At 44.5% G+C, this 22253-nt stretch overlaps 1 protein-coding gene across 1 annotated transcript in view; it reads right to left on the bottom strand.

The window, feature by feature from the left end:
- The window catches only part of LOC134949887 (cytochrome P450 2G1-like), a 100226-nt gene that overhangs the window by 47557 nt on the left and 30416 nt on the right, over positions 1–22253 (bottom strand). The window contains exons 5-6 of the mRNA XM_063938584.1: positions 20562–20738; positions 15174–15315 (exon numbers count right to left, since the gene is read on the bottom strand). Coding sequence (XP_063794654.1) covers positions 15174–15315; positions 20562–20738 — 319 coding nt within the window. The remainder of the gene's footprint in view (positions 1–15173; positions 15316–20561; positions 20739–22253) is intronic.

Genomic DNA, 22253 nt, shown 5'->3' on the forward strand with positions numbered 1-22253 from the left:
TTTAACACATAGCTTCAAAATACAAATGTTTCTCATCCTTCCTGCATATACCATTGAGGATTCGTATATCAATTTAAACCAGCTACATAAATAAATACAGGTTCCAAACCCCATACCACTTTACATATGTAATAAGGAAACCCCCCATAATTAACATCTTCCCCTGAGGATCTCACACTACAAGCATTTACCTGCTGTGCACTGGCCAACCTCAAAAGGTTTTGTCATTCACACATCTGCTAGGAGAGGGCAATTAGCATGCCATTTCCAACTGACAGAAGATATGGGATGCTTATTCAGATATATATATATATTCAGTAGTAAGTGCATTTTTACCCTTTAAAATACATTTGAGCACATCTTAAATATAAATACATTTAAACATGCAATCCTATAATTGTGCACAGAGCACTTCATATGACATGTTAAAAAACACCATTACACATATATTTAGTCATGTATAGTGCATGGTGCCTAGAGCCAAGTGTTCCTTTTTAAAATAGCACCTGGTGCCCATTGTCCAAATGGCACCTGGAAGCTGAGGCTTAACCCCATCAGTGCTGTGGCCGCCATTACATATGTGGCTGGAGGTCTCTCCGGCCACACTCACTATGGGTACTTGTCATGCCTTGTGGATTACGTAATGCACCTGCTGTCTTCTAAATGTTCATGAATCACATTCTCCGAAATCATCACAAACAGGTCTGTGAGGTACTATCTCGAATCCGAGTTAAGCAACTCTACTGTAAACTAGAGATATTTTCCTTTGAGCAAAAAGAACTGACTTTTCTGCAATACATAATTTCAGGCTCTAGTCCCCAGAAGGATCCAGAGAATCTTGCTGCTGTTGTTAACTGGCCTCACCCAAATGGGTTGAATGTAGAGATGTGAACCGGACATTTTTCGGGTGTCTGTGTTTTGATTTTGGATTCGGTTCCGCGGCCGTGTTTTGGATTCGGACGCGTTTTGGCAAAACCTCCCTGAAATTTTTTTGTCGGATTCGGGTGTGTTTTGGATTCGGGTGTTTTTTTTTTTCAAAAACCCCTCAAAAACAGCTTAAATCATAGAATTTGGGGGTAATTTTGATTCCATAGTATTATTAACCTCAATAACCATAATTTCCACTCATTTCCAGTCTATTCTGAACACCTCACACCTCACAATATTATGTTTAGTCCTAAAATTTGCACCGAGGTCGCTGTATGACTAAGCTAAGCTACCCAAGTGGGCGGCACAAACACCTGGCCCATCTAGGAGTGGCACTGCAGTGTCAGACAGGATGGCACTTCAAAAAATTGTCCCCAAACAGCACATGATGCAAATAAAAAAAGAGGTGCACCAAGGTCGCTGTATGGCTAAGCTAAGCGACCCAAGTGGCCGACACAAACACCTGGCCCATCTAGGAGTGGCACTGCAGTGTCAGACAGGATGGCACTTCAAAAAATAGTCCCCAAACAGCACATGATACAAAGATAAATTAAAGAAAAAAGAGGTGCAAGATGGAATTGTCCTTGGGCCCTCCCACCCACCCTTATGTTGAATAAACATTGACTTGACAATTTTCTCACCAGCAGGTCTTTGAACCTCTGCAGACTTGTGTCTGCCGGAAAGAGAGATACAACGTAGGTTTTAAATCTAGGATCGAGCACGGTGGCCAAAATGTAGTGCTCTGATTTCAACAGATTGACCACCCGTGAATCCTGGTTAAGCGAATTAAGGGCTCCATCCACAAGTCCACATCCCTAGCGGAATCGCTCCATTTTAGCTCCTCCTTCAATCTCTCCAGCTTCTTCTGCAAAAGCCTGATGAGGGGAATGACCTGACTCAGGCTGGCAGTGTCTGAACTGGGTTGCAGAACCTTGCACAACGTTGAAATCATTCTCCACTGCGCTTGAGTCAGGTGCATTCCCCCTCCTTTGCCTATATCGCAGGTAGCTGTATAGACTTGAATGGCCTTTTGCTGCTCCTCCATCCTCTGAAGCATATAGAGTTTTGAATTCCACCTCGTTACCACCTCTTGCTTCAGCTGATGGCGGGACAGGTTCAGGAGTGTTTGCTGGTGCTCCAGTCTTCGGCACGCGGTAGCTGAATGCCGAAAGTGGCCCGCAATTCTTCGGGCCACCAACAGCATCTCTTGCACGCCCCTGTCATTTTTAAAAAAATTCTGCACCACCAAATTCAATGTATGTGCAAAACATGGGACGTGCTGGAATTTGCCCACATGTAATGCACGCACAATATTGGTGGCGTTGTCCGGTGTCACAAATCCCCAGGAGAGTCCAATTGGGGTAAGCCATTCTGCAATGATGTTCCTCAGTTTCCGTGAGAGGTTGTCAGCTGTGTGCCTCTTATGGAAAGCGGTGATACAAAGCGTAGCCTGCCTAGGAATGAGTTGGCATTTGCGAGATGCTGCTACTGGTGCTGCCGCTGCTGTTCTTGCTGCGGGAGGCAATACATCTACCCAGTGGGCTGTCACAGTCATATAGTCCTGACTCTGCCCTGCTCCACTTGTCCACATGTCCGTGGTTAAGTGGATATTGGGTACAATTGCATTTTTTAGGACACTGGTGACTCTTTTTCTGACGTCTGTGTACATTCTCGGTATCGCCTGCCTAGAGAAATGGAACCTAGATGGTATTTGGTCCTGGGGACACAGTACCACAAGCAATTCTCTAGTTCCCTGTGAATTAACGGTGGATACCGGACACACGTTTCTCACCACCAAAGCTGCCAAGAACTGAGTTATCTGCTTTGCAGCAGGATGACTGCTGTGATATTTCATCTTCCTCGCAAAGGACTGTTGGACAGTCAACTGCTTACTGGAAGTAGTACAAGTGGTCTTCCGACTTCCCCTCTGGGATGACGATCGACTTCCAGCAGCAACAACAGCAGCGCCAGCAGCAGTAGGCGTTACACTCAAGGATGCATCGGAGGAATCCCAGGCAGGAGAGGACTCGTCAGACTTGCCAGTGACATGGCCTGCAGGACTATTGGTTTTCCTGTCTAAGGAGGAAATTGACACTGAGGGAGTTGGTGGTGTGGTTTGCAGGAGCTTGGTTACAAGAGGAAGGGATTTAGTTGTCAGTGGACTGCTTCCGCTGTCACCCAAAGTTTTTGAACTTGTCAATGACTTCTGATGAATGCGCTCCAGGTGACGTATAAGGGAGGATGTTCCTAGGTGGTTAACGTCCTTACCCCTACTTATTACAGCTTGACAAAGGCAACACACGGCTTGACACCTGTTGTCCACATTTCTGTTAAAATAAATTCCACACCGAAGAGGTGATTTTTTTTGTAATTTGACCAGGCATGTCAATGGCCATATTCGTCCCACGGACAACAGGTGTCTCCCGGGTGCCTGACTTAAACAAACCACCTCACCATCAGAATCCTCCTTGTCAATTTCCTCCTCAACGCCAGCAACACCCATATCCTCATCCTGGTGTACTTCAACAGTGACATCTTCAATTTGACTATCAGGAACTGGACTGTGGGTGCTCCTTCCAGCATTTGCAGGTGGCGTGCAAATGGTGGAAGGCGCCACCTCTTCGCGTCCAGTGTTGGGAAGGTCAGGCATCGCAACCGACACAATTGGACTCTCCTTGGGGATTTGTGATTTAGAAGAACGCACAGTTCTTTGCTGTGCTTTTGCCAGCTTAAGTCTTTGCATTTTTCTAGTGGGAGGATGATTGCTTCCATACTCATGTGAAGCTGACCCACTAGTCATGAGGAACATAGGAGAGGGCCTCAGCCGTTTCTTGCCACTCCATGTCGTAAATGGCATATTGGCAAGTTTACGCTTCTCCTCAGATGATTTTAATTTAGATTTTTGGGTCATTTTACTGAACTTTAGTTTTTTGGATTTTACATGCTCTACATAGTATCTGAGGTTGAAAAAAGACAATTGTCCATCGAGTTCAACCTATTTGTGGTCTCCTATGCATGATGATTTGACTAAAATTTCTGACTGATGCTGCTGTCAGCCGTTGCATTTTCTCCCTATTTATAGTAACTATAATGCATGACTATGCACCATACCCCTGGATATCCTTATCCATTAGGAATTTATCTAACCCATTCTTAAAGGTGTTGACAGATTCCGCCATTACAACTCCCTCGGGCAGGGAATTCCAAACACGTATTGTCCTTACCGTGAAAAAGCCTTTACGCTGTATTGTGCGGAATCTCCTCTCCTCTAACCTGAGCAAGTGTCCACGAGTCCTCTGTGTTGATCTAACCAAAAACAGGTCCCGCGCAAGCTCTGTGTATTGTCCCCTTATATATTTGTAGATGTTGATCATATCCCCTCTTAGTCTCCGCTTTTCCAATGTAAACATGCCTAGTCTTTCAAGCCTTTCCTTGTATTCCATCGTCTCCATGCCCTTAATTAGTTTGGTCGCCCTCCTCTGTACCTTTTCAAGCTCCAGGATATCCTTTTTGTAGTACGGTGCCCAGAATTGTACACAGTATTCAAGGTGTGGCCTCACTAGTGATTTATATAACGGGAGTATAATACTCTCGTCCCTAGCATCAATACCCCGTTTTATGCATGCTAATATCTTATTAGCCCTCTTTGCTGCAGTCCTACTTTGGGTACTACTGCTTAACTTGCTATCTATGAGGACACCTAAGTCCTTTTCCAGTACAGAATGCCCTATTTTTACCCCATTTAGTAGGTAGGTGTAATTTTTGTTCTTGTTACCACAGGTGCATTACCTTACACTTGTCTGTGTTGAAGCGCATTCTCCATTTGGCTGCCCATGCTTCTAATTTAACTAAGTCATTCTGAAGAGACTCGGCATCCTCCTCTGTATTTATAGCCTTACACAATTTGGTATCATCTGCAAAAATTTACACCATGCTCTCTAAACCTTCTGTTAGGTCGTTAATGAAAATATTGAACAATAGCGGTCCTAATACTGAGCCTTGCGGCACACCACTAGGCACTTCAGTCCAAGTTGAAAAAGTTCCATTAACCACAACGCGCTGCTCCCTATTATCTAACCAGTTTTTGACCCAAGTGCATATTGTGCTTCCTAGCCCTGATTCTTGTAGCTTGTAGATAATAGTAACATAGTATCTGAGATACTATGACATTGGGCATCGGCCTTGGCAGACGACGTTGGTGGCATTTCATCATCTCGGCCATGACTAGTGGCAGCAGCTTCAGCACGAGGTGGTAGTGGATCTTGATCTTTCCCTATTTTACCCTCCATATTTTTGTTCTCCATCTTTTAATGTGTGGAATTATATGCAAGTAATATATCAATAGCAATGGAATACTGTACCGTACTGCTATATATATATTATATATACTGGTTGTCAAGGAGTAAGGTGCGGATCTTGGGAGCTCCCCGACTACAGCAATCCTTTAACCCATCCTGACCCCTCTGGTGTCCCTACCCAGGCTGAATATCTCCCTCACACTGCTGGGCACCGGCGGGCATCCTTTTCTGCAGTCTCCGGGACTCGTGGGACGGCGTCGGCTAACTTCCGGCCCTGCGGCCTGTGCCTCCTCCGGATCCCCGGCCTCAATTTCGGCGCCCTCGGCTGCGAGACGCCCGGAGCTCGGGCGGCGGGCTGCCGCTGCTGACAAGCACCCCGGGACGACTGGGAGGTGGAAGCTGCCTCTCCTCTCCCTGACAGGCTGCGGCCCGGAGCCCCGATACCCGGAGAAGAAGAAGAAGCAGGTACTCCTAGGGAAGGGGAAGGGACACTGCGGCCATTTTGGGAGAAGTTATACAAACGGCCCCACTGCTCTGGCTGACATCCACGCTTGGAAAGGCTGCATTTATCTGATGTGCCCTGTGAACTGTCTCTGCACACTGGGTCCTTACTGCATGTTGCCCTCTCCTATTCTTACTCTCCTAATGACTATGCTAATATCCACCTGAGATTGGAGACAAAGTCAGCTATTTCCACTGCACAGCCCTTCCATTCTACTACACAGGAGTTGCATATAGATTGGAACTGACTACACTGCTGTGCTGCACTAATATCCTACAGTGTACTGCGTACCACTATCCTACTTTTGCCTCCCGGCATTTACTGCAGGATATTTCCGTCCGTACTGTTACTTTTACACGACCCTGTGCTTCCTATCCATAGATACTCTGACCTACAGACCGGACACGGTTGTTTCCCGCCACTGATTATACGCAACCTTGCTGCAGCCGCCTTCTAATTACAATCCTATACTGTAACCCTACTGTGGGGTGAGTGTGACTGCTCCTGTCCAATATGGTTAAGGGCGGCCAGAGTGCGGCCGCGGCCAAACTAGAAAGATTTACCAGACAACCCAACCTCAGGGTAACACCGGCTCCTTCTCATGGAGCCTCTCCGACACACTCGACCTCCCCTCCCGAGTCTGCTGTCAATTCCCCAGCGGCAGCGGAGGCGCCGTCTATTCAACAAGTGCTGGAGGCTATAGCTGGCAGTGAACAGCGTCTCTCCGATAAGATGGAGAAGGTGCAGTGCGATCTCTCCTTGCTCCGCCAAGATGTTCAACGTATCCGAGAGAGAGTGGGTGAGGCGGAGACACGGGTCTCCAATCTGGAAGATTTGTGTGGCCCCCTTAAGCAGTCCGTATCCACGGTGACCCAGCAGGTTTCCTCCCTTCAGACCAAGCTTTTAGACATGGAGGGTCGGCTGCGCAGAAATAATGTAAGATTTGTAGGCCTGCCTGAAAGAGAAGAGGGTTCACAGCCGGAGGACTACCTCGAATCCTGGCTTAAGGAGATGTATGGCACTGAGTCCTTTACGGCTCATTTCACGGTGGAGCGAGCACATAGGATACCATCTCGGCCGCTACCTCCTGGTGCCCCTCCTCGCACCATCATCGCTAAATTCCTGCACTATAAGGACCGTGACTCGGTTCTCCGCTTAGGTCGCACGAAGGGCCCGTTGGTCCGCAATGGAGTCAAGGTATCGGCCTTCCCGGACTTTGCCGCAGACGTCCAGAAGGACCGAGCCCAGTTTATGCCCTTTAAACGGCGTCTGCGAGACCTCAACATTTCGTACTCCATGCTGTTTCCTTCAAGGCTCCGGGTTGTGGCGGATGGGGAGACCAAGTTTTTTAATTCCCCTAGAGAGGCGGCCCAATGGTTGGACAGATTTGCGCCGGGTGCTCGGCAACTGGCTCCGGACTGATCTCCTGCGTTGAAGAGCCTGGGGCCTGGTCTACCGGAGGCAACGATCACAGTTCGGGGAGCCCCCCTCCTTTGCATTGGTGGCTCAAGACTTTTACGTCCAAGTGGTGTTGGTTAGAGAGGGTTAGAGGTTCAGTTGAGAATCTAGGCCTTCCTAGCGCTTGGTAGTTTGGGTTGATTGTTCGGGATATAAGTATGCCGGAGTTTGGGGTGGTGTACGGGGAGGGCAGTAGCGGATCTTGCCACGGGCAAGCAGTACTTTTGCCCGGGGCGCCGCCTTCCGGAGGGCGCAGGGCGCCCTCCGGAGGGCGCCGCACCAGGGCAAGATCCGCTACTGGTGTGTGCCCCCTGCTGCCCGCTGCCCGCTGCCCCCGGCCGCTACCGCTGGGAAGGGAAACTAGACGCGTACGCGTCAAGTTTCCCTTCCTGGAGAGGTCCTTTACTGTGCGGTGCGCGATAACGTCATCGCGCACCGCACAGCAAAGGTCCTCTCCACGAAGGGAACTAGACGCTACGCGTCTAGTTTCCCTTCGTGGAGAGGACCTTTGCTGTGCGGTGCGCGATGACGTCATCGCGCACCGCACATCAATTCAGCTGTACAGGGGGCGTAAATGACCAAGCCCCCTGTACAAAGCCACGCCCCCTAAAGCCGCCCGGGGCGCCACAAGCCCCGGAGCCGGCCCTGGGGGAGGGAATGGTTAGCTGGGAAGCTGTTAGTTGCGCCTCCTTTTGCTGTTTTCGGTTTTCTTTCTTTAGTTTGTTATTTTTCTTATTTAAGTATTTTCTGAGGCAAGGATGTTTCATATTTCAGATGCAGTGGCTTACAACGCAGGGCTCATATACGTCATGTGTTGCTGGTGTTAATAATGCTGATTCTCAAGATGTATTTTGGGAGAGGTCCATCCGGGTGGTACAGAGAGCTTACATGGAGTCATGATTAATCTAAAATTTCTGGCGTGGAATGTCCGAGGTCTGAATAACAAAATCAAACGATCTTTGATTCTGAATATGATTAAGAAATATGACCCGGATATTGCATGCCTCAGTGAGACCCACTTGGAGGGACATAGGTTACTGTCCTTACGACGGGCCTGGGTGGGTTGGGCTTACCATGCCTCTCACTCCTCCTTTTCTAGGGGTGTCTCCGTTCTGATTAAAAAGTCAGTGCAATTTGAGTTGTCATCGATTAAAACTGACCCATATGGAAGATTTGTATTTATGGAGTGTAAGCTGAGCTCCCAGCCCTACTACATTTTAGCGGTGTATGTCCCCCCTCCTTTCTCATATGCTGTGCTGCAGCAAGCTGCTTCTTTCATAGCTCCTTCCCCTACCACCCCGGTGATTTGCTTGGGCGATTTTAATAACGTCCTGGATTTGTCTATGGACCGATGGCACTCCCCACAGGCTGCACTGGCGGGTGGTGGTCCTACCAAGTTTGCTGATTTTTTGAATAGTTTGCAGTGGGTAGATGTGTGGAGGCTTCGTCACCCTGCGGTCCGTCAGTTCTCCTGTTTTTCCAGCACTCATGGCTCCTTCTCCAGGATTGACCTGATGTTGGTGTCCCCCGCCCTCGTCCCTGGGATTATTGACGTCCACTACGAGGCTCGAGGGGTCTCTGACCACTCCCCTCTGTTGATGACTCTTGCTGTGGAAAATCAGAGGGGGCACTCTTATTGGAAACTGCACCCCTCTTGGCTAACCCAGCTGGGGGACTGCGGTGATCTGGAGACTCAGTGGGAGGGTTACTTTAGCGACAATGTAGGGTCTGCCCCGGGTACAGTAGTTTGGGATTCATTCAAGGCGTTCTTGAGAGGTTCATATATTGGACGTATAGCGGCTCATAAAATGTCCTCTAGGGAGAGAGAACAGGCCCTTGAAAGGGACGCTAGGGAACTAGAGTCCCAATATTTGTCTGACGGCGCCCCCGCGACAAAGACACGCTGGCTAGTGGCTCAGTCGGCTTGGTTGGCCCACCTGTCTGATAAAAACTCTCGATCCCTCCTTTTTAAGGCTACTAATATTTATATGCAGGCTGATAGGACGGGGGGCCTCCTGGCCCGTCTTATACATTACGATCGTCCTGGGACTACGATCACCCAAATGTCCGGTGCGGATGGCTCTTTTGTTGACACCACACCGGACATTGCGCTGTTGTTCCGATCTTATTTCTCTGAGGTTTATAACTCACAATTGACACGCTCTACTTCAGATCTTTCATATTACCTGGGGGGTGTTCCGCTGCCCGCACTCTCCTCTGAAGCCTGTGAGCTGCTGGAGGCGCCTTTGACGCTCGAAGAGGTGACTGCGGCCATTGGTATATCCCCTAATGGCAAGGCCCCGGGTTGTGACGGAATTCCCTCCGAGGTATACAAAAATCATGTTGATTTTTTTGGGCCCAAGCTTCATGCCCTATACTTAGATATATTTGCCAGTAACGAACTCCCCCCCTCCATGTCAGAGGCAGTTATAATAGTGATCCCAAAACCCGGTAAAGACCCTATAGGCCGATATCCCTGATTCCCACCGATGCTAAGATCCTGGCAAAGATATTGGCAGTACGGCTTAACACAGTGATCACCTCCCTCATTCACCCGGACCAGACTGGCTTCATGCCAGGAAAGTCCACGTCTATCAATCTACGTAGACTGTATACCATTTTACAACTCCCACACGACTCCCCTTCTGTCTCGGCTGTGGTCTCGTTAGACGCGGCCAAGGCCTTTGACAGCATTGAATGGACTTATTTATGGGAGGTGATGGCTTGTATGGGCTTTGGACCCAATTTTATAAGGTGGATTAAATTACTGTATCAACATCCGAGTGCCAGGATCTTGGTGAACGGCTATGTATCCCCCTCTTTTCAATTGACCCGTGGTACTAGACAGGGCTGCCCCCTGTCCCCCACGCTGTTTGCCTTGGCCATCGAGCCCCTGGCCTGCTTGATAAGATCACACCCAGATATTGTGGGAATTTGTACAGGTTCACGTGAGGATAGAATAGCTCTTTATGCCGATGACATGTTGTTGTTTTTGCAGGATTACACCAAGTCAATGCCTGCTGCGTGTGATAGAGAACTTTGGAGATCATTCGGGTCTCAGAATTAACTGGCCTAAATCATACATTAGGCCAGTCATAGGCCCCCCTCCTACTGGTTCCAAAATCCCCCTGCCATTATGTTGGACGGTACAATTTAAGTACCTCGGAATCCAAATAACTAACGACCCCTCAGATTTTGTCCCTCTGAATCTGGACCCGACCATGCAGTGGGTCATGGGCAAATCCAAGACTTGGTGTAAGCTTCCACTGATGGTGTCTGGCAGGGTTAATCTCATTAAAATGATTATACTGCCCAAACTCTTATACATTATTCTCCAGTCCCCGGTATATATTTATCCAATATTCTTTAGGAAATTGAATAGCGTTCTGTCCTCACTGATATGGGCTAATAAACGACCTAGGATACAGCTAAATACCCTTACCAGACAGCGATCTCATGGCGGCCTGGCTCTGCCTAACTTTCAGATGTATTACTTCGCTGCTCAGCTGACTCATATCACTGTATGGGCACAAAACTCTGGGGCTGACTCTTTGCATTGTCAGTTTATTCGTTGTTACTTTCCCCACCTCTCTCCTATGCAGGTGCTACTGAGTGGGAGCATAGCTAGGTTTCTTCCCCCTATCATTTTCCAGGCCTTAAAGATATGGCGGGCCCTGAGAGACCTCTTGAGGTACGATGGCCTGGACCCAGATACCCCCTTATGGTACTCTGACTGGCTCCCTGAATTGCATGCACTTGAGGGGCGGGAGGTATGGGCCCCTAGATCGGTGATTTCTATCTCTCAACTCTACCTAGATAATGTACTCAAATCCTTTCAACAACTGAGAGATGAGTTTGACCTACCCAATTCTTACTTCTTCAGATATCTCCAGCTTCGTCACGCCCTCCAGTCCCAATTTGCTGAATCCCCCCCACGAATCCTCCCATTCCCCATCAAGACCTTTGTGGCTACTTTGGGTCGGGCTAAGATGGTCTCCCTTGCGTATGGATATCTTCTTACCAAGCTCCATACGGACCCTTTGACATGTCTACGTGGAAAATGGGAGGAGGATTTGGGTCTGATAACTGAGGATGACTGGGTCCTTGCTCTGGAATACCCTGCCAGGGTTACCAAATCACTCAGATATCAACACATTCAATTCTTCATTTTACACAGAACATATATGACTCTAGCTAGGCTGGCTACTTTTGGGACGGGCGGATCTGGCCTTTGTCCTAAGTGCGGGGGGGCGGTGGGAACATTCTGGCATCTAGTGTGGGATTGCCCGAGGTTGAGGGTGTTCTGGTTGGGGGTCAGGTCTATTCTGCTATTCTGGAGAGTACGGGAGTGACTAGCGGACTGCTTACCCCACAATTCTGTATTTTGGGGATGGGATGCTCTACTTCTGTGTCTGTTTCAGTGGGTCTCTATGCTCTCAGTGTATGTGCCTTGGCTAAGGTTTGCATTGCAAGGATGTGGATGGCCCCTAAAAGCCCGTTAATATCTGCACTTAAGACCTTAATTAACGATACAATAATTAAGGAAAGATACGTCTATATGAAACAAAACGCATCAGCCAAGTTTGAAAAGGTTTGGTCTCCATGGATAGACTCCCCCCATTCTCACCTGGTTCCCCAAATACAGTGGGCACTGAAGTGCTAACATATCAAAAACTTACTGTTTCTGATGTATACTGAGATGTTTGGCGGTTGGGCCCTGCGTGTTCGCGTGTTCGCCTACTTATATGTATGACTAATGTGGTCCTGAATCGGATGACTCCTTCTCACTTTGCTTCTGTGTTTTTTTTTTTTTTGTTTTGTTATTTTTCTTGCTGTTTAGTTTACGGGTGTAAATATACAAAAGTTAATGGAGACTAATATAGTTGGCTACGGATTTTGCAGACCCTAATGGTCCGAACAATAGGAAATCCTTGTATATTACCTCTTGAAATTGACCTGATATTTCATTGTTGTAAGCCTCGCTCAAAATGTGGCTCTGATTCAAGACAATTTGATGTATTGTTTGTGATATGATGATGCTTTGCAATGTCTGTACCTTATTCTCCAGACTACTGAATAAAAATTACTTAATTAAAAAAAAATATATACTGGTTGTCAGCAAAATTCTGCACTGTCCTCCTACTATATACTGCGCACAACTATAATGTAGCACAGGTATGGATGGATAGTACACTTGACGACGCAGAGGTAGAGCAATGGACTACTGTACCGTACTGCTATATATATACTGGTGGTCAGCAAAATTCTGCACTGTCCTCCTACTATATACTGCACACAACTAAAATGCAGCACAGGTATGGATGGATAGTATACTTGATGACACAGAGGTAGAGCAATGGACTACTGTACCGTACTGCTATATATATACTGGTGGTCAGCAAAATTCTGCCCTGTCCTCCTACTATATACTGCGCACAACTAAAATGCAGCACAGGTATGGATGGATAGTATACTTGATGACACAGAGGTAGAGCAATGGACTACTGTATCGTACTGCTATATATATACTGGTGGGCAGCAAAATTCTGCACTGTCCTCCTACTATATACTGCGCACAACTAAAATGCAGCACAGGTATGGATGGATAGTAAACTTGACGACCCAGAGGTAGAGCAATGGACTACTGTACCGTACTGCTATATATATACTGGTGGTCAGCAAAATTCTGCACTGTCCTCCTACTATATACTGCGCACAACTAAAATGCAGCACAGGTATGGATGGATTGTATACTTGACGACAAAGAGGAAGAGCAACGGACTACTGTACCGTACTGCTATATATATACTGGTGGTCAGCATAATTCTGCACTGTCCTCCTACTATATACTGCGCACAACTAAAATGCAGCACAGGTATGGATGGATAGTATACTTGACGACACAGAGGTAGAGCAATGGACTACTGTACCGTACTGCTATATATATATTGGTGGTCAGCAAAATTCTGCACTATCCTCCTACTATATACTGTGCACAACTAAAATGCAGCATAGGTATGGATGGATAGTATACTTGACGACACACAGGTAGGACAATGGACTACTGTACCGTACTGCTATATATTTACTGGTGGTCAGCAAAATTCTGCACTGTCCTCCTACTATATACTGCGCACAACTAAAATGCAGCACAGGTATGGATGGATAGTATACTTGACGACACAGAGGTAGAGCAATGGACTACTGTACCATACTGCTATATATATACTGGTGGTCAGCAAAATTCTGCACTGTCCTCCTACTATATACTGCACACAACTAAAATGCAGCACAGGTATGGATGGATAGTATACTTGATGACACAGAGGTAGAGCAATGGACTACTGTACCGTACTGCTATATATATACTGGTGGTCAGCAAAATTCTGCACTGTCCTCCTACTATATACTGCACACAACTAAAATGCAGCACAGGTATGGATGGATAGTATACTTGACGACACAGAGGTAGAGCAATGGATTACTGTACCGTACTGCTATATATATACTGGTGGTCAGCAAAATTCTAAACTGTCCTCCTACTATATACTGCACACAACTAAAATGCAGCAGAGGTATGGATGGATAGTATACTTGATGGCACAGAGGTAGAGCAATGGACTACTGTACCGTACTGCTATAAATATACTGGTGGTCAGCAAAATTCTGCACTGTCCTCCTACTATATACTGCGCACAACTTAAATGCAGCACAGGTATGGATGGATAGTATACTTGACGACACAGAGGTAGAGCAATGGACTACTGTACCGTACTGCTATATATATACTGGTGGTCAGCAAAATTCTGCACTGTCCTCCTACTACATATTGCGCACAACTAAAATGCAGCACAGGTATGGATGGACAGTATACTTGACGACACAGAGGTAGAGCAATGGACTACTGTACCGTACTGCTATATATATACTGGTGGTCAGCAAAAATCTGCACTGTCCTCCTACTTTATACTGCACACAACTAAAATGCAGCACAGGTATGGATGGATAGTATACTTGACGACACAGAGGTAGAGCAATGGACTACTGTACCGTACTGCTATATATATACTGGTGGTCAGCAAAATTCTGCACTGTCCTCCTTCTATATACTGCGCACAACTAAAATGCAGCACAGGTATGGATGGATAGTATACTTGACGACACAGAGGTAGAGCAATGGACTACTGTACCGTACTGCTATATATATACTGGTGGTCAGCAAAATTCTGCACTGTCCTCCTACTATTAACTGCGCACAACTAAAATGCAGCACAGGTATGGATGGATAGTATACTTGACGACACAGAGGTAGAGCAATGGACTACTGTACCATACTGCTATATATATACTGGTGGTCAGCAAAATTCTGTACTGTCCTCCTACTATATACTACAATGCAGCACAGATATGGAGCGTTTTTCAGGCAGAGAACGTAGATATATTCAGCACACTGAGCACAGATATTTGCAGCACACTGTGCACAGATATTTGCAGCACACTGAGCACAGATATTTGCAGCACACTGAACACAGAAACTGAGAGAACGCAGCCACGTCCTCTCGCTATCATCTCCAAAGCACGAGTGAAAATGGCGGCGACGGGCGGCTCCTTATATAGAATACGAATCTCGCGAGAATCCGACAGCGGGATGATGACGTTCAGGCACGCTCAGTATAACCGAGCAAGGCAGGGAGATTCGAGTTTGCCACGCAACCGTGTAAAATGGGTGAAGTTCGGGGGGGTTCGGATCTCAACGAACCGAACCCGCTCATTTCTAGTTAAAAGCATGTACAAAATGAAAGGTGTTGTCTATGTTTTAAGCAGTTGTTTTTAAACACCTGTGTATGATCCACACAAAGTATACATAGTTGATCTGCACTAATAAACTTTTAGGAATTCTTCTGAAAAAATATTCAGTGATCAATATTCTAGTGATCAATGTGATAATGGAAACCTTAGAAGGAGTTGAATTTTCTTAAATCACTCACCAAGAACTTCTGGATATTTCAAGAGAATTAAGAAAGAGTAATTCAGTGTTGTGCTGACGGTCTCCACCCCAGCAAAGAAGATCTGTAAGGTACAAGCCAATAAGTTCTCCATGTTGAATTCGCTGTCTGGGTTATTTTTCTCCTGGTGAAGTAAAGAGAATGCTTTGATAAATAGAACCATTCCCATGATGTATTCATTAATTAAATAGCATGTAACAAATAACTCCTATAAATACTACATACTCTCCATAATACTGCATTATACTATAGACAACTACTATTACTCCATACAATTCTCTTCCTGTTACCTACTATTACTGCAGGGCCGTAAAAAGGGAGGTGTGTCTGGTGGCATCACTCAAGGAACGTTGCCCTGGAGATGACATGTATAATGTCGCAGCCCATAATGGCGCTGCCTGTTTGCTAATGTTGGATGTAATGCTGAAGCACCCAGTGGCAAACGCAGGATTTTCATGGGGGGGGGGTCTCCAGACGTATGTGTGTGTGTGTGTGTGTGTGTGTGTGTGTGTGTGTGTGTGTGTGTGTGTTTGTAACTTAGTAGCCAGCACACGGCACTCGATGTGTACATTTTACAAACACAGCAAGCATATGTACACAGTATACCTGCACACAGCATACATACATATGTACACACACACACACACACACACACACACACACACACACACACACACAGTACACATGCACACAACATACATATGTACACACATTATACATGCACACAGCAGACATACACAAACAGAATAGATGCACACAGCATGCATACACACACACACACACACACACACACACACACAGTATACATGCATACACACACACACACACACAGTATACAAGCACACAGCATGCATACATATAGAAACATAGAATTTGACGGCAGATAAGAAGAACTTGGCCCATCTACTCTGCCCATTTTTTTATCCATTGAGGTAATCGCAACCCTTTTTGAACCTTAATTCAAAAAGGGTTTATATTACCTAAAGGATAAAAGACACATACTATACATGCACACAGCATACATACATAGTTACACACACAGTATCCATGTACATAGCAATACACACACCCATTAACAGTAAACACAGTGTTATTTATATTAGTTAAATATGTTTGATACAGTCTATACTATAGACCATTTATCGTATTATTAATACTGTGTTCCATACAGTATCTAGTGTTTAAAAATACTAATGTGCACTGTACACATATATATGTTCCACTGTGCACATATATTGCTCCCTCAGACTCCCACACTTGCACCAATGTTCTGCACAGTGGGAGATTGTGTACTGCATATGGAAACCCCCCCAACAGAAATCTTGCGTTGGCCACTGCTGGCATAGCACAGCTTGAAGGGTAGCCACATAGGAATGGCTGAACATACAGAGATCCAGTGAATACAAGAACAAGAAATAGTTGAACTCAAGATGGAAATAGTTATACAAAGATTCACCCTGAACACCTTCGGTCGATTAAAAGTGTCATCAAGTGTATCAGAGGCACATACACAAAGCAAGGACAAAACTATACATTATATAACACTGTACATTCATTGCTGTGCTTTATGGCAATTATCTGTTTATTTAATCTCCAAGACTGATTTAATTGTGCTAATGAATCTTACATGATCAAACTGGACATTATCCAGTCAGCAAAGAATCAGATAGGCTTTTAATGTTTCCTATGAAAGGTAGAAGGGAATTACAGGAATAAGGTGATTTTACGGCTTGTGTCAGGTCTATCAATTAGATGTACACTATAGGTTGGTAACTCATTGCAGATTCTATGCATATATCAGAAGTGTTATCAACCTGTATTTTTTTGAGAGTTGCTCCAAGGTAACAAAGAGGCAGAGCATCATTCTACTTGAGGACCCATCATTTAAAACATTTGCCATCCTACCTCTTTTCTTTTTTTATGAGTCCCATCATAATTTATCTATCCACATGGCACTTTTAGACTATGTCTTTATATATTAGTCATCAGGCCCTTCCTCTTGCTGTTATGAGCAATCACACTCCTCACATGTCCCTTACATGCCATAAGACCCTTACAGATGCCCTTTTATATGACATCAGCCTCTCTAGATGGCACTTATATGCCAACAGTCCCCTCCACATGCCTCTTAAATGCCATCAGTCTCCTCTACTTGCACCTTTATGAATGTCGTCCCTTGAATAATATCCCCTAGCTTGTAAAAGTGTCCTTGGGCCTAATTAAGACCTGATCGCAGCAGCAAAATCTTTCTCTAATGGGCAAAGCCATGTGCACTGCAGGTAGGGCAGATATAACATGTGTGAGATTCGTATTCTATATAAGGAGCCGCGCGTCGCCGCCATTTTCACTCGTGCTTTGGAGATTGAATGGAGAGGACGTGGCTGCGTTCTCTCCCTGAAAAGCTCCGTAATCTGTGCTCAGTGTGCTGCAAATATCTGTGCTCAGTGTGCTGCAAATAATCTGTGCTCAGTGTGCTGAAAATATCTACGTTCTCTGCCTGAAAACTCTCCATATCTGTGCTCAGTGTGCGGCAAATATCTGATCAGTGTGCTACATTGTGGGGACTGGGGACCACCAGTATATAATAATTATAGTAGTACAGAACAGTAGGCCATTGCTGAATCTTGCAGCTCTGTGTCACTGTACATATCCATTCCATATCTGTGCGGCATTTTTGTGAGCAGTATATATAGTATTACAGTGCAGCATTTTGGTGACCAACAGTATATAGTTGTACAGTAGGCCATTGCTGTTTCTTGCAGGTCTGTGTCACTGCAAGTATCCATTCCATATCTGTACGGCATTTTTGTGAGCAGTATATATAGTATTACAGTGCAGCATTTTGGTGACCAACAGTATATAAGCACACGAGGGAAGAGGGCCCTGCTCGTGAGAGCTTACAATCTAAAGGGGAGGGGTAGACAGACATGGGTGACACAGATGGGGTACATAGAGAACGTGGAACAGAGGGTTAGGAATCAGGATGAGATTTGGCTGGGTTTGGTGAAGAAGTGGACCCCCAGAAGGCACAATTCCAGTGATTTTGTCATTTTCTTCCAGTGATTTGGACCAATAATAGTACCATTGATTAGAACGAATAATTCCTGTGATTTTGTCATTTTCTTCCAGTGATTTGGACCAATAATACCATTGATTAGAACAAATAATTCCAGTGATTTTGTCATTTTCTTCCAGTGATTTGGACTAATAATAGTACCATTGATTAGAACGAATAATTCCAGTGATTTTGTCATTTTCTTCCAGTGATTTGGACCAATAATAGTACCATTGATTAGAACGAATAATTCCAGTGATTTTGTCATTTTCTTCCAGTAATTTGGACCAATAATAGTACCATTGATTAGAACGAATAATTCCTGTGATATTGAGGTGTTTGTGTCGCTTAGCTTAGCCGTCCAGCGACCACAGTGCACCTCTTTTTCTCTTTTCTTTGCATCATGTGCTGTTTGGGGCCAATTTTTTTAAGTACCATCCTGTCTGACACTGCAGTGCCACTCCTAGATGGGCCAGGTGTTTGTGCCGCCCGCTTGGGTCACTTTGCTTAGTCATCCAGCAACCTTGGTGCAAATTTTAGGACTAAAAATAGTATTGTTAGGTGAGGTGTTCAGAATAGACTGGAAATGAGTGGAAACTGTGGTTATTGAGGTTAATAATACTATAGGATCAAAATTACCCCCAAATTCTATGATTTAAGCTGTCTTTGAGGTTTTTTTGAAAAAAACACCCGAATCCGACAAAAAATTTTCAGGGAGGTTTTGCCAAAACGCGTCCGAATCCAAAACACGGCAGCGGAACCGAATCCAAAACCAAAACACAAAACCCGAAAAATTTCCGGTGCACATCGCTAGTTATATTGTATCTGCGCAGGGTAAATACTGGTTGCTTTAGTTTTACACTGCAATTAAGATTTCAGTTTCAACACACGCCACCCAAATCTAACTCTCTCTTCACATGCTATATCTGCCCCACCTGCACTGCACATGGTTTTGCCTATTAGAGAAACACAATTACAACAATTTGCTCCCACCCCACCCCAGATAGAGAGTATTTATCCATCTACGCACCCCGTTACACCATCCAATCTATCTGAGCACACAGTGGACAGACTACACATTTATTTGTCAGCCCATCAGAAAAAAAATGACCCCATCCCCTGTCGGCGTTCAATTGTCAAAATGCTGGTATTGGTCATGTGACCGCCGGCATTCCAACCACCAGGATCCCGTCTCATACCCCACAGCTTTGTCTTTTCCTAAATAAGTGATTGCTCAATGCAGAGCTTCTGTACAGTAAGGGAAAAACAGAACAATGTATTTAATCATTTTTGTCTTACATGAATGATAAATTGAGACAAAGGAATCGGACCATAAATAAATAAAAATACCATGTACACTATAAACCCTCCTTGAATTAGCAAATTTTCGGGTCAGATATTTGTTTATAACAATCATGTTTACTGTACATTTAATTACGGCTGTATTTCTGTCTCCATCTTCTTATCTTTAAATTGCTTGTACAGTATAGATCTTCATCAGCCACTTACAATAAGCTTTGTGTTTAGGTTTCTGTATCACCTAATAGCTCCACCAAGAATTAATGACCTCCTTTATGCTATACATTTTTTTTTTTTTTTTGGAAGGTGAGGTATTTCAGACAGCATACACAACATTGGGGGTAATTCTAAGTTGATCGCAGCAGGAATTCTGTTAGCAATTGGGCAAAACCATGTGCACTGCAGGGGAGGCAGATATAACATGTGCAGAGAGAGTTAGATTTGGGTGTGGTGTGTTCAATCTGCAATCTAATTTGCAGTGTAAAAATAAAGCAGCCAGTATTTACCCTGCACAGAAATAAAATAACCCACCCAAATCTAACTCTCTCTACAAATGTTATATCTGCCACACCTGCAGTGCACATGGTTTTGCCCAACTGCTAAAAAATTTCCTGCTGCGATCAACTTGGAATTACCGCCATTGTTGGAGGGACAGATTTTCTCAAATCCATTTGACTATTTTTAAAGATAATCTGTCCATAGGGTGATATAAATTATGGAATCGAAAGTAATCAGTGAACCACAAGATTGCTCTAATAAGCAATACTTCCCATCTTCTATTACCACTTCCTATAGTTTAACTATATACAATGCTTCTCTATACTGTACATTCCTCCTCTTAATTCTTTCATTTAATTAATTTGTTCTTCTATTACTGTATTTGAAATAGGTTACTATAATTAAATTCATGCCACACAATTACTTCCTAAAACTGATCTCTTACTGATCTTCATACATTTCACCCATAAAATCTATCTTGGAGTTCTCCAGGGCACATTCACACATTCACAGTTTACCTTTTCCATTTTAATGAGGAAAGCATCTACATAATCTCTTGGGTTATTAGGATCCAAAGTTTTCAGATTAATTTGTACTCTATTATCTACATATTGGCCAAGCTTCTTTAGTAGATGAGTTATCTTGTGATGATGCCCAGGAATAAATCTCATCAGTCCAGGAAACATCTCATACACCTGGAGATGGAAATGGAGGGTGTGCAATAAAAAAATATGTAAAGAGAGGAAAGTATAGTTTTAGTAAGAATAACGGACAACCTTACCAAGTTCACACTCACAAATTATGACAGGTAACATCAAGCACCTCTCTTTAGTCAGTTGTGCAATACATGTTCTATCAAGGATTAATATCCATCATGCTATTTAATGTTATAATTTGCTAATTGTCTAATCAGGTTATAATTTTCACAGAAAAATAATACAAACATGTAAGACTAGACAGCGCTATAAGAGGTGAAACGCGTTGATCTGAAATGACATTGGGAATGCTTCTCCAATCACCATGACTTCACTGACCTCCTGATTGTAAGTAATTTACTGGATCCAGACCATTCCCAATACACCGAGCTTTAGCTGATTCAGTTCTGGACACTTTACTTACCAATCTTTCGCAGAGCCATGTTGCCCAACTACTTTGAGAGGATATAACTTTGGCTGTTGATGCATTAAGTTTAATACAGCTATGCGTCACTACTCTGGTAAATGGATTACAGTTTGAAGTGAAATATTCAGCTACAGTACATTTGGTAATATACAGTACTGTACACTTTCTGACAGCTATGCCATGGACTGTCAGCTAGTTATTAGTGATTTAAAGTTCCTGAGCCAATATGCCTCTTGAAATATTGCTATTTTGTATCATTAAAATCAATTTTTCTGTCATTTTATTGTAGTGTGAATGTACTAATTGAATAATATTTCCCAGCTATTAAACTACGTTTTTAATAAATGTTTAATTCTTATTTTTTCCCCTGCCAAATCAGATTTAAACTTAAATTTATTTTAATGATCCTTATAGTACTGTCTAGTCTTCCAATTTTGTATAGACTAATCTCTAGCCTACACTATTTTGCAAGCATTTTTCTTCCATTGCATTCCTTTTGGAAAACACTCATGTGAGCAAAATGCAAACACAGATAGGATAGGGTTATTTTAATGAAACAAGTGTGATAGTGTGGAAGACTTGTGCCATACAGAATCCTGCAATACTTGTAAGTGGGGCTGATGTAGAGTTATGAGCAATACTGGCACATATAACTCAAAAAATGAGTGGTCACAAAAATTTAGCATCCACATCTGCATGGGTCAAATATACCCTCATAATCAGTGTGTATTTGCACCTGCCTTATACCATGTAGTGCCGGCACTTCCATTAGGCAGCTGCCTATGGGCGGGGGACCTGAAGGTGTGGCCTGGTGAGGCTGCCATGGAGAATGCAGTGGATTCATAGGGGTGCAAACGAGACTAGACTAGAGCTGCCAGTGGTGCAAGTATGCAGCAGGATATGCTCTGGTACCGCGGCGCACACCATCTACTTTACACCTGTGTCCTGGTCCATCATTACTGCTGCCTCCCATTTTGCCAGGCTGCTGGGAGGCGAGACCCAGGAAGCGCAATGCTTACATTACTGACTGCTGCATTGCAGAGCAACTGCCAGTGAATAAGGGGAGGGTTGCTGAGAAACATAAACTG

Source organism: Pseudophryne corroboree, chromosome 8 (genome assembly GCF_028390025.1).
Source record: "Pseudophryne corroboree isolate aPseCor3 chromosome 8, aPseCor3.hap2, whole genome shotgun sequence".
NCBI classification, from domain to species: domain Eukaryota; kingdom Metazoa; phylum Chordata; class Amphibia; order Anura; family Myobatrachidae; genus Pseudophryne; species Pseudophryne corroboree.